General features: G+C 28.2%; 1 protein-coding gene across 1 annotated transcript in view; it reads right to left on the bottom strand.

The window, feature by feature from the left end:
- Positions 1–115: 115 nt before the first annotated feature.
- Positions 116–13179, bottom strand: part of LOC129972672 (calcitonin gene-related peptide type 1 receptor-like) — a 74429-nt gene continuing 61365 nt past the window's right edge. Inside the window, exons 5-14 of the mRNA XM_056086893.1 lie at positions 12510–12604; positions 8964–9055; positions 5915–6056; positions 4572–4722; positions 3751–3811; positions 3604–3667; positions 1812–1897; positions 1581–1719; positions 1400–1441; positions 116–598 (exon numbers count right to left, since the gene is read on the bottom strand). Coding sequence (XP_055942868.1) covers positions 437–598; positions 1400–1441; positions 1581–1719; positions 1812–1897; positions 3604–3667; positions 3751–3811; positions 4572–4722; positions 5915–6056; positions 8964–9055; positions 12510–12604 — 1034 coding nt within the window. The 3' untranslated portion in view covers positions 116–436. The remainder of the gene's footprint in view (positions 599–1399; positions 1442–1580; positions 1720–1811; positions 1898–3603; positions 3668–3750; positions 3812–4571; positions 4723–5914; positions 6057–8963; positions 9056–12509; positions 12605–13179) is intronic.

Consider the following 13179-nt stretch of genomic DNA (forward strand, 5'->3'; position numbering starts at 1 on the left):
TATCTTAAAAATGTGCAATAAGGTTAAGCAATGTATTTAAATATTTTTTAAATTATTGTGTTGTTCCTCTATTTATAAAAATTACACACATTAAGTATTTAAATTTTATTATATACAATAAATACATTATTAAATGATTACATTGATGAATCTTTATTTATCAACAACACAGAGATGAATAATGAATCTATCACAGTTTATATGTTCTTGCTTTGATTATTATATTCATTTTGTTTAAAAATCATTTCTTCAAATACTGATGGAACGTTTAGCTGGGAAATGATGTATAGAGTTATGTTTCCTTGAGATATTAATTTTTTTTTTTATGTTCCCTGGGTTCAGTCTTATGAAAGTCATATGAAATATGTTATAATGCAGTGACAAGTACTGGCTTGTACGCTTTACGAAGGTGCCTCTGGCACCTTCGAAGTTGCCGTCATTTTTTGTTGAGTCCACGTGATAGAGCATCATTAGCTAATGATTCCATATTTGTAGATACAGATGTGCGAGATTCTCTTGCTTTGCGACTGCTCATGTGACTAGTTATGTCGTGCACCATTTTCTTACGATTATATGATCGCTTCAGTAGATACAGTACCTGGGGGAAAAAAAATGGATCACCTTTATATAGATTATCGCCATATTGCAAGCATTTTTGAAGCATAGATTCATTTCAATTTTATCATTTTTGTGCAAAATTTATTTACAAAGCTGAATTGAACTGTTTTAGAGTAAATGCAACCAATGAATTGATTTTATCAGTTATAGCTGAAATGTTATTGCATTAAAAAAGAAGTGGAATTTATAATAAAAAAATGTGTACATATAAAAAAATTTTCTTGGTGTTTATCCAAAAGTAACTATACATAGATACAGTTTATCAGAATGTTGGCAAATTCTTCATTTGAGGAAGAAATCACATAAAGTAAGATTGTTTTTTTGGAAGAGCTGGAATACAATGTTGTGATACCTGTTAGTGGGCATATTATCGTGAAGGAATATCCAGGACTTATTCTTTCAAAAATATGACATCTTGTAGGCATTTAAGCACCTTAACATATTCTGTATTGACTTTATGGCTCACTAGTTATTGAAAAAATCTTTTCACTGTAAAGGTAATTTCAAATGCTTCTAATCACTTATTGTACTTGCTGTATGTGTTTGAAATGGTTAAAACCAGCTTTGACTAGTTAGTTACATGATATTCTTCATTTGTTCTGCAGAACACAGCATAATTCCATTTAAACATTAGAAAAATATCAAACATTTAGGAACTTTTTTAACGTAGTAGTATATTAGCTAGTAGTATATTAGCTCTATTGGTATGTTTAATGCTAAAATACACTGATCATCTACATAGATTACTTCCAAAATCATAAAAAATGTGTTCATGACATACCTCATTGTTTAGGTAACAGAACAGCAATGATACAAGGCCTCCCTGTAAATAGGAAAAATAAATGGTTGGAATATTCAAAGATTATACCAAAAATATATAATTTAATATAAAGTAATTATTATTTAATTTTAAATCAATATGGAATATTATCTTTTGATGAATAATATTTAAAAATCCTTACTTGCAGCCCATCCATGGAATATATGATAAGATTAAAAATAAGTATCATGTGACAGTCTCCTTTTTTGTGATTATAAGCCAGGAATAGGAAGTGCAATCCAAATAGTGGGATAAGAACCATTGTTGCTCGCACTGCTCTCCTATGCATTTCAAAAAGTTAATTTAGTTGATTTGAAATGAGTACAAAAAATAATATTTTTCATTTTGTTTTAAATTAGATTGAAATTTTTACCTGAATTGTGCAGGTTCATTTGAGTTTGTTGATCTTAGTTTCGTGATGATTATTTGTACAATATGAGCTAAGAAACAAAAATTTACCTGCAAAAGAAAAGTAACAAGGCTGTTAAAAATTTTATTTTCTCAAAGTTACAAAACCAAATCTAAGAATATGAAGAAAGTACAAAATAATTATATGTTCTAATATTAGTTTTTATGAAAGTTCTAATGTTTTTTTGTTTTTTTTAGTTACATTTAAAATGATTGTCATTTTCCAATTCAGAGATACTTGTTTTCTATTTACACAAAACTAATCTTAGCTTTGACACTTATCTTTTTTTAAATAAATATACATGTTACTAAAAATTTTTTTAAAGTATCTGATTTTTGATAAGATAAGGTTCATCTTTGCTGCTATATCTTTGTTTTGTTTTTGCATTATATAGTGTGCTTAGTTGTATTTTTTATATTCTAGAATAAAAAGAACACAATGTTTAAAACTAGAACCAGAGTATTGTAACCATAACAATCCCATAACACCCCCTCAGTGTAACTTAAAATTTTGTTGTCTAATTAAATTTTGAATTCATGTAAAAATGCTTTATTGAAGAAATTACCAATTTTAATAAAAAATTAACGTTTAAAATGTTTTTGGTTATAAAAATGGAAAAGAAATGTACAATAACTTAATTTCAACTAAACTTACAAAAAATTTAATGATATAAAAATTCTTTATCATGAATTATCGTTCATTTTTTCATTTAAATTCAAAGCGCTCTGCAACAGAAATGCATCTAAAAAGTCATTTCTGTTATTTCAAGTATCGAATTAATGTCGATTCTGGACAGACTTTCACAAAATATGAAATAGAATAAGCACATTTTGCTAATTGCATAATGAAAGAAATCAGAAGTTTTGCTTTGTATGAAGAGACATATTTATTGTGTTTTTCCTGATTATTGAAAGTTCTAATGGTGTAAGATTGTTGATGGATTTAAATATTGGAGCAAAACTACATAATTATGTTTTACAAATTCAATCTTTATTTTTAAGGAGACTATGAATTAGAAGATTTTTTTAATGACATTGATTTTTTCCCCCATATAATGAGTTTTACTGTGCTTATTTTAGATGCATTTTAATTCCAACATCAAATCTTAAACGTTGGGGTATCAATAAATAATCAGAATTCATTTCCATTTCATATTGTCACACATTGCAAGTGTTACTTATTTATTACTTTGTGGCATTCATCCTGAGGGTTTGTCTCAGCCCTGGTTCAGTTTGATAAGTATTTATATTTTTTCTGGTATTAAATAAGGAAAAAACTGTATGTTTATACATTTCCTTGTGGTACAGATTCATAAAATGCCATTAATCAAATCATTAATGGAAGTAAACTTCTGACAACTGAGGAACCTTTTCATAAGTTCAAACAGTTAAAAATTTGAGCATGTCAAGTCCATAGCTCTATGGTGGGTGCTACAAAATACCCCAACTGTATCCTTTTTGTTTTTCCTCATTGGGGCAGAAATTTGATTCTGACATATCATAAATCCAATTCATATGAGCCAACAAAATTCTAAAATATCAGAACTTTCAAATTGGTCCAATTTTGGGACAAATGCTTCAGTATGAATGGCAGTAATATCAAAAAGGATAATGTTTTCATTTTTTATTATTCTGTTCAACGTTATATGTGTTACTTATTAATACCTCCTCATATTATTCTATTTAAGTGCAGAAATTGTAACTTAATTTTGAAATTGAACTCATAATTTTTTTTTTTGAATTAAAAAGAAACTTACAAATAATGCAGCTAGCATAGGTATATAAATTATCCATTCATAATAACCTGGGACTGTCCAGCATCTGCAAATAATATATAATTACAATTTTGATATAATCTAGAACTTTTCATTTTCATGCACATTTAATAAAATATTTTGACTTACAGTTCATCTGCCATCAATTGCCTTGTAACAGCCCAAATAATAACTGGAATGAAGGGTACACCTGTAGTGAGAAAAAATTATTGAATTTAATTTATAACTACTCAGTAAAAAAAGCATTAGTATAAATAATATCTATTGAAGTGAGACAAAAAATATTTATACAGAATAAATTGAAATTAAAATATTTAGTTTTAAAGTCACATATTCCATTTTCATGATTTTGTATTATACAAGATGTTCACTATAATCATGGCTGAATAGCTAATAACTAAACTGTTTAAGGTCAGCCGAAATGGGAAAAATGCTAAATATTGTTAAGATTTATATTTTATGTTATTTGCATTAATGTATGTAGATGCCACTAAAAAAATTTAAAAAGTCAAAAGTTTTTAACAGTTTTATATTAGTCATAATTAGTAAATTATTCTTAACATTTTAGTATTTTTAAATTAAAGAATTTCCACACTTCTGATATCACAATGAAAGAATGTTTCAGCTGGATATCTAGCTGTTCTTATGCTAAGCTTATCAAATAGACAATAATCTGAATTTTATTTTTTCTATAGATTGCTTAAAATATTTCAGAATTAATTTATAGATATCCTATATATGTTAATTATAATGTAAAAGTAATCATTTTTTAAAAATATATACATTGATTTTAAAAATTGTCATGCTTATGCATATAAGGCTGAATTGTTAACTTGTTGACATGGATATCTTTTCAGTTTTTCATTTCCCTTTCAAATACTAAAATCTAAATCAGTATATTTAATGCTTAATGGAAATTTAAATACTGTATGATAAGATTGTGTACATACCCCATCCAATAGCACAAAATATCAAAATGCCTTTCTGCTCTGCAAATGCGGCAGCTATCAACTTATGCAGATAGAATCCTTCACAGAACATCCACATATAAGTAGACAATCTCATGTATTTTGTGAGCGTATAAAACAATTTACATCCTGGCTGTAAAGAACATTAAAAATATTCATTTTTATCAATTGGAGGCATTAGCTCTATAATTTATTGTGCTAACTTGTACATCTGAAAATATAATTAATTCTTAATGAAGTTTGTTTTCCATGATAGTTCTTAATAATTTCAAGAATATGGATTTTTTTCTTCTTGCACCACAAGTTTCTTGTTATTCATTCATTATATAATAAAAATACAAAGTGAATATATTTTAGTGTGTTCAAAATTACATTTGCAACAGATCAAAAATTGATGGAGAGCTGTTTGAACCTTGTAATTATGAATCGAAGAAAGATGTTTGAGGAAGTATCTAACAATACTTTCTCATTATATCAACAGAATGTTTATTCATGAAGAGTTTTAACATGCACTAGATCCAATTACATGATGAATATTTAATATAAGCATGTATCAAACTTAAGGTATTAATAACCCAAAGCCAATATGTGATAATTTTGGCCTATTGTTAACATTCTAATTTGAAGTAACATGAGGACTATTTGGAACAGACCTCTTAATTCTGAATCATCAGCTGATGACAAGGACAATATCAGAGCTAGAAGTCCATCTCCAAACTTCCATTTCACATCACTACATATACCATAGATTTTTAATGGTATTGTGTCGAATATCTTTCAGTTCCAGTGCTGAGACCTTGCTTAATTCTTTAAATAATTTGAAAGTTTAGGGAAAAGAATATTTTTTTTTTGTTAAAATCGACTTATATACCTCACATTAAAAATTTTGTTCTAATGTTGTAATTGTTCGGTTTTGAAACTTTTATTCTGCGCTGCCATTTCTACAAATCGTTCTTCAAAGAAATTTTGTTTCTGGAGTATTACTTAAACTAATAAGAATTAAGATTCGAAACTATTTGAGCACTATCATGTTAAAACCTTATAATTTTAAATCGTACAAGAATTGTGCATGATTCCTTCATGCAGTACTTCAAACTTTCATATTATGCCAATCAATTCATCAGACTCACATTAAAATGGTGTTCATGCTAATTGTAATATACAAATAATAAGGGTATTTATAATAAATGTAATATATAATGGCTTAAATGTAATATATACTTACTCTCAAAATTTTTATGTTTTTAAATATAAGTAAACTGTTTTGATGTTACTGAAAATTTTACTTTTTTTTTCTTTCTCTAAAATAATAGTAAATAACATACCCCATTTGCTTCAAGAATGCTGTTATAGTTGTTGAAAGAATCGAGGATGAAATAGCTCTCAAATATTGTGACAAACACAGCTGTTAAAAGCAGCGATATGAAGAGATTCTTGTGCATGAATATGCGGTGAACCCTAAGTTGTCTGAAAATATAGAAAACAGTTGAGAAACAAAATAAACTCTTAATATTACAATAGTCATTGCCATTACATATTATTTACTATAATATCATATACTTAAAATTTAGCAGAATCGCTTCAAAAAAAATCCAAACTTTATTTTCAACACATTTAATGCCCTGGTTTTGGTCTGTATTCTGATCATCTACCTAATTAGATGACCATTTCTTTGCTATCTCATAATTGTAATATCGAAAGAATTATCTGATTAGATAGTTGGTGTGAATTACAGGTGAATCATATGGCAGTCAACATATTAATATGTTAATGCTCGGAAAAAAAATAAAGGAAACCAGGAATGTTTATGTATTGAACAAATATTTATGCAAGTATGCTTTTTACAAACATAGAAAGTTACCTCATTAAATATTTGCATTAATTTACTATATTTTGAGGAATGAAAAGATTTTATAAGTTGCTTTTTGAAAATCGAAGTAAATCATCTGATTTGCTTTAATTCATTAGTTAGGATTCCTGTTTGAACCACTCGTGGCCTATTGTGGAATAGCCTTATAATTTTAAATCTTACATGGATGGTGCAAGATGCCATCATGCATTAAAACTTCTAACTTTCATACTCTATTAAAACAAACATTTCTCACATCTCAACTGAGATTTTAGAGTTATCATGGTGTAAATGGATGGTGATAGGGGTGGGAGATAAACCTTCTCATTTGCTGATTTATACTACATGTGCTGACCAACTTATAGATTAAGTTTGAAATGTATTTAAATGAATTTTCTTGTCTTACTTTTGTTCTGTAATTTAATAGAATTGACCAAAGAATAATGTCAACTTTCTCGCCCCATCGAAGATCCTTAACTACATCAAGGTCATGGTCACCCCATAGCAGTTAAGTTGCAATATTAAAGAATAATGGGTTCAAAACCCATTGATGATTTGCCACATTCGGATGTGTTGATGATAAAAATTTCGAGGTCGGTTTTAAAACGAGATGTTTTGAACTCAAAATAAACTAAATCTAATGAAAAACTTTATGTTACAAATTAATATGTTTTGAATCTTCAATAAAAATTAAAATTATATTACTTGCTTAATTAAATACATAATTCTGAGACATATTTTATTCTATATTCAAATGAATAATAAAAATGAAAAAAATAAACACATACTTGTAAATTTTTTTGTAAGATAATAATAATAACATTAGTTGACTGCTATATTAACTAAGATAAATAGTAAATATTTCATAGATTTCCATTAATAGTTATAGTGAATTAACTGATATAATAAGGACATTAAAAAATGTGAATATTTCGTTATGTTTAGTAAATTTGAATATTTTCGTTTCCAGTGCAATGCCTTACAATAGTGGTCAAAATTGTGGAAATCTTTTTAAAAAAGTGCATTTTGAAAATTTAAAGGTTTATAACTGCAGTATTATTTGAATTAATGCCATTAAGTTATATGTCATTTTAAAGATAATTTAACCAAGAATATAATGCATTAAATTATGTACAATTATTTTAAAAAAAAAAAAATTATAGATAATGAACCAGAAAAATAAGCACATCTTGTTTTAGTTGATAAATCACAGCTTTTCTTCATTTGAATATAATCAATGAGCATAAGAATTTAAACTGCCAATAAAGTGGCATCTTGTTATCATTAGAATTCAACAACTGACGCTGAAAGCAGGTCATTTTTCTATAATTGTGATTGCTATCAAGTTGGTCATTGTTTTTGTATTCTTCCATTTTCTGAGTTGCCAAAATGTAAAAAATAAGAGAAATGGTGTAAATTCTTGACTAGCTATGCTAGCCATGTAAAGTTTTATTATTATATGAACAAGGCTTTAATTAGAATGAAATTAGAAAGACAGTTGGTTGAAATCTAACTAAGGACGTATTTTCTAAGAAGTATAAAGAAATTCAATAATTAGAAAACCAGATTGTAAAGACAGATAAAGATGCATAACATTGAATGATGATAGAATAATTAAAAGACTTTGTCTATATGAAGGAAAAAAATCCTCTGGAAGTAGACAAAGTAAAATGGCCCAATGCAATATGAAATTAAATGCAGATATTATTCAATGCAAATTCGATAGCAGGATAATAAGACAGGGTGATTTAGAATGATTAGAACATAATCTGATTATTTTTATGTAAAGGGAAGAAGAGGGGATTTCTATCCTGATTGCATTATACTTATTGTTAAATTCCTAGTTAGTGATATGATCTATTATATAACACTAAAATCTGATGGCAAAATTTGTTTAATTGATTGGAACGTACTTCATTAAAATATCCAAAAATATATTAATGAAGTACGTTCCTAAAATGCTGTCGTCCACAAATAAACTTTTGCCAGATAATGAAGAATTTATATTTCAAGAGGATTGAATTCCATGTCATGTTGCCACTAATTGTAAAAACTGCTTTCAAAACAATCATATTTCACTACTTTAATGACCAGATCTTAGCCCAATCGAATGTCCATGGTGCGAGCTATAGAAACTTGTCACACAGAAATGATCCAACAATAAGGTCCAATTATTTAAAGAAATTCAATATTGGTGTGACATAATAACAGTGGAGCAACTAAAATTATTGGAGAATTCCTTACGATGGCGTTATAAGGCCATAATTGATGTTAAAAATGATCTAACTTCTGTAAATGCGAAATTTCTGCAATAGTATCGTTATCCTATGTTTCTTAGTTTTCCTTATAACTGATGTTCTAAAGAAAAATCTATTATAAAAATTCCATTATATTTTTGATTTTATTCATAATTTTAGTTTGTCAAATCCGAAAACTGCAATCTCTCCAAAAGATTACCACAATTTTGGCCATTATTCAAAATTTAATGTCTGTAAGTGAAGCATTTCCGATTAAAAAAAACTCACCTGTAATAGAAAAATATTATGAGTGCTGGAATGAGAAGAACGATAGAGATTCCAAATGTGATGAGATGTGTCTTCATTAGTAGCTTTATATCCTTTAAAAAAAAGAAAAGAGGGGGGGGGGATTATTCCCAGTAAACTGATAATTATAAACAGACATAGTAATATTCCATTTTTCAGATTATATAGGGATTCTACCAATTAAGAATGTCGAAATTTAGATGATTAAATAAAGTTGAGAAATTAAAAAAAAAAAAAAAAGATCTAGACCTAGAAATCAAAGGTACTTATTAATTTTTATGATCGTCTGGTTTGTTTTTCAAATTAACGCTGAAAAATTGAAAAAGCGCCAATTTTTCGATTGGTGGCGGTTTGAACTTTTGTTGATTTATCGCGTGGACTGCAGCAATAAAGTACCGTAAAAGAATATTAATTCATGAAATTCAGTTTAACAAACGTGTTAGGAATACTGTAACATTTGTATAAAAATGAAACCACAAATTAAATTATTTATGAAATTTCATAAATATATACCTTACAACATGGGTTACCCCGTCATCAGTAGCACTTCTTACTGATACATTATATATAGTATAATATAAACGAATTCTTTTAAGAATCAATATTTCCAAAGAATTTTAAATAGTTAAAACAAATATTTTGAAAATTATTTAACACACTCTTATTGACCAAATATATAAATTAAATAATATTTTTAAAAAATCACATAACGCTATTTTTTTATCAAATAAATTAACATTATTTGTTAAAAATTTACAATTTTGTTACATTAAACAACAAGGACTTTTGTTTTTCTTAAGTCATTATTGCTCACTTTAATATTATAACAAACTCCCATACACATTTTTGAAATGAGGAATCCCTCCGGTGCTTTTGTATTCATTCTTGAACAAGATTCCGTTGTTTACCCTCTCCCTAACCAGGAGAGATTTGATGAAGTAATGAAATTAGTTAGGCTATAACAATAAAACGCACGATAACAATTGCATTTCGAAAAATTTAATTCGGTGAAAAACTATACAGGGATGAAATTATTAACACTGAAAAACGTTAATATTTTGAACTTTAAAGCGGTATTAATAATTGATTTTGTTTGATAATATACACCGAAATCCTCGATGGAAAAATTTGAATTTATTTTTATTAATTTGAAATCTAATTAAAATTTCGAAAGTTTTTTCTTGATTGCAATCAGAGAAGCAATTACATGCAAAATTTGGTAGATCTAGATCCGACAGAATGTTGTTTTCTGTAGATAACAAAGTTCGCGTTTTGCAGTTTTCAGATAATATGTCAGCCCAAAAACATTATTAAAACTGACGCATTGAAGCGATATTTGAACAATACTGGATTTTGATAATTAACTCATAGTTGTTGGCAATTTGGCGCAGGAGTTATCTCATGTCGCTTACTATTTTCACAATTGAGTATAAAATCGAAAGTTATGAAGATGCGATTTGAACTCGTACACTATCTAGAGCAGTTCTGTTTGGACCCTTGCAGAGACTGACTAAGGAAGGGGACATACGGGGCAGTTACTCCGGGTCTCTGTATCAGACGGGGGGGGGGGGCAAATCGAATAGAAAGTTTATTTACGTTTCATTGTTTAATGAACTTTTTATTATTATTATTATTATTTTTTTTTTTTTTTTACCTTATAGCTATTTTAGGTTCTAGTCAATCTTGTTATATATCTATAACGAAGTGAAAAATTTAAATACTTCCATAAAATTTGGTTCTTACTGAAGTAGTGAAGCATAGGGGCGGGCCCCAATGAGGCTAAGTCGGGCCCTGGATCCTTGCATCTGATTTAAATGCGTTGCAATTTTATTATAAGGTATGTGGGAAGTTCTGCAGCTTTTGAAAGAGAGGATACTTATCATTTGTAAATAAATGTCGTCTTTATCATTTAAAATCGTACAATTTTAATGCTCTATTTCGTTCTATTTCTAAGCTTTCAAGATCGTCGAGGAATTACAATGGATTCCCAAGTGGTGGGTTGTGAGTCGCGAGTCAATTTTTAGTGAATTACGACAAAATCTTGAGTGTATATGTATCTGTCCATAATTTATGAAACTGTAATGCGAGCTTAAAATCTTCATCAAACCATATGGACAAAAAAGCGCAATATGCATAGAAGTGACTTGTGTCGGGTCAGAGTTCAATCACCTAATCAGAAATTACTTTTTGCTCGGAAGGTTCGCTTTCAGTTTGCGTACGCCTTAATTTTGAGGTGGTTCGTAATTATTTGCGTGAACATCCATTATATTTGACAAATAAAATATTTTCTTCCTTACAAAGGTTTATTTTTGTTTTCGGGGTGGGGGGGGCATTAAAATCTGTTTATTACTGAACGCATGCTGTTTGTCTTTAAAAAAAAGTCGTTGCACTGAGAATAAAGAGTTGCGCCATATATTTGCAAATAATAAGTGACCGCATTTTTTTCTTTTTCTTTTTTATAATTTGTTAACTTGTGACATGTAATATTACTGAAAATATTCAACTTGCATTTACCAATATTTTCGATAATGTTACATGTCACAGGTTCCCAAATATAGAAAAAATTACGACCACTTATTATTTGCAAATATATGGCGCAACATTTTATCCTCAGCGCACTTGGTAAATGCAAGTTGAATTTGGAAACGAACGTGGAAAGGGAGAATGACAATGGAATGAATAAAATCCTAATACTGACAAGAAAAGGGCCGAGGATAAAATAATGTCAACAAGAAAGGGGATGTTCTGTGTAATTTCCAGAAAGTTTGCGTAATGCCACTAATTTTCTATCAAAGTAATGGACATTCTGAATAATTTCCTTTAGTTTTTATTTCAAAATGAAAGACTTTTCTGTGTTTCGCATGCTGTTTCTTTTATCTGCAATATTTAACGTAAGTATACAATTATTTCATAGAATTCCTAATTATTTCATAAAATAAATTATGATTTATCAGTTATTTCATGAAGTAACTAATCATATTCCACGAAATAATGAATTTGAGATATATACACTTCACTAAGAACTTAAATTCAACATCCAACAAATTTTAAAAGTATTTATAAGTTTAAAAATATATTTTACAACAATACTTTGCATTGTTTTAGATACAGGATTTATATTCGCATATACAGGGTGGTTATAGTAATTAAAGTTCCACTTTGAAATAGTCATAAAAGGAAATCTACTGGACCAAATGTTATCAAATTTAGTAATAGTTTAAAGAAGGCCATAGGAATTTTTTTTCCGCCAAAAAAATAAAAAGTTCAAAAACTCACCACCAGGGGAGGGGGAATAGCGCTGTATGCTATATTGTTAAACAAAATAAGGCATCGGTTTAAAATGTGTTTAATCGTTTCTGAAACGAAACTATTTGTGTATGTAAAACCGCAATGGCTTGTAATTGGCTTACGGCAAGAAGAAGCAAATAATTTATTCAGATGTGCTTTACATGTCATTTGATTTTTCAAATAAAAGTGAGCTTGTTTGTCGGAGTTCTCATTGATACTAATGAAAAAAAGCTTGCTTACCTCACCTTGACCGCATGTAGAGTAATCACTATACTCATTTCCTTTGAAATTAATGAACCATGTAGCGTTATCCCAACATTCTTTTGTTGCGTAACCTGAAACAAAATCAATTAAACTAAGATATTTGCTTTAAAAAATTTACCGTTATCAAATATAGTAAAGGTTACGATAAATAAACGGACGTTTATCAAAATACCTAAAAAATAACGCGAACAAGATTTGTAAACATAAAATTATCAGAAAAAAAGGGGATAGATTCAAAGTTAGAACTTCAACCTGAATAAAAACTTTCATAAATAAATGAAAATTTAAAATAAATGAGCATGTATATGTTTAAATATTACTGCACTTACAAAGACGGTTATAATTTTTCAAATTACAAATTTATCATGCATTTCTTTGAAGTTTTGATAGTCTTTATGAAGACGACGAAAGGTAAGTGATCAGGAAATTGAAGCTTTTTCTTCAATGTGAATGAAAAGTCGTCTTGTTGCGATAAAAAAACATCAATGACTGTAGTCCACAATTTTTTAAAATTGAAAAACCATTATGATAAGAAGAATACCAGGGGAAGACTTGAAGCTATATTCTCACTTGACCCAGGTAGCACAGAATGTTACACAACATTGTACAATATTTATATTATTAAATATTCAACAGTATTATACAA

Source organism: Argiope bruennichi, chromosome 6 (assembly GCF_947563725.1).
Source record: "Argiope bruennichi chromosome 6, qqArgBrue1.1, whole genome shotgun sequence".
Lineage (NCBI taxonomy): Eukaryota > Metazoa > Arthropoda > Arachnida > Araneae > Araneidae > Argiope > Argiope bruennichi.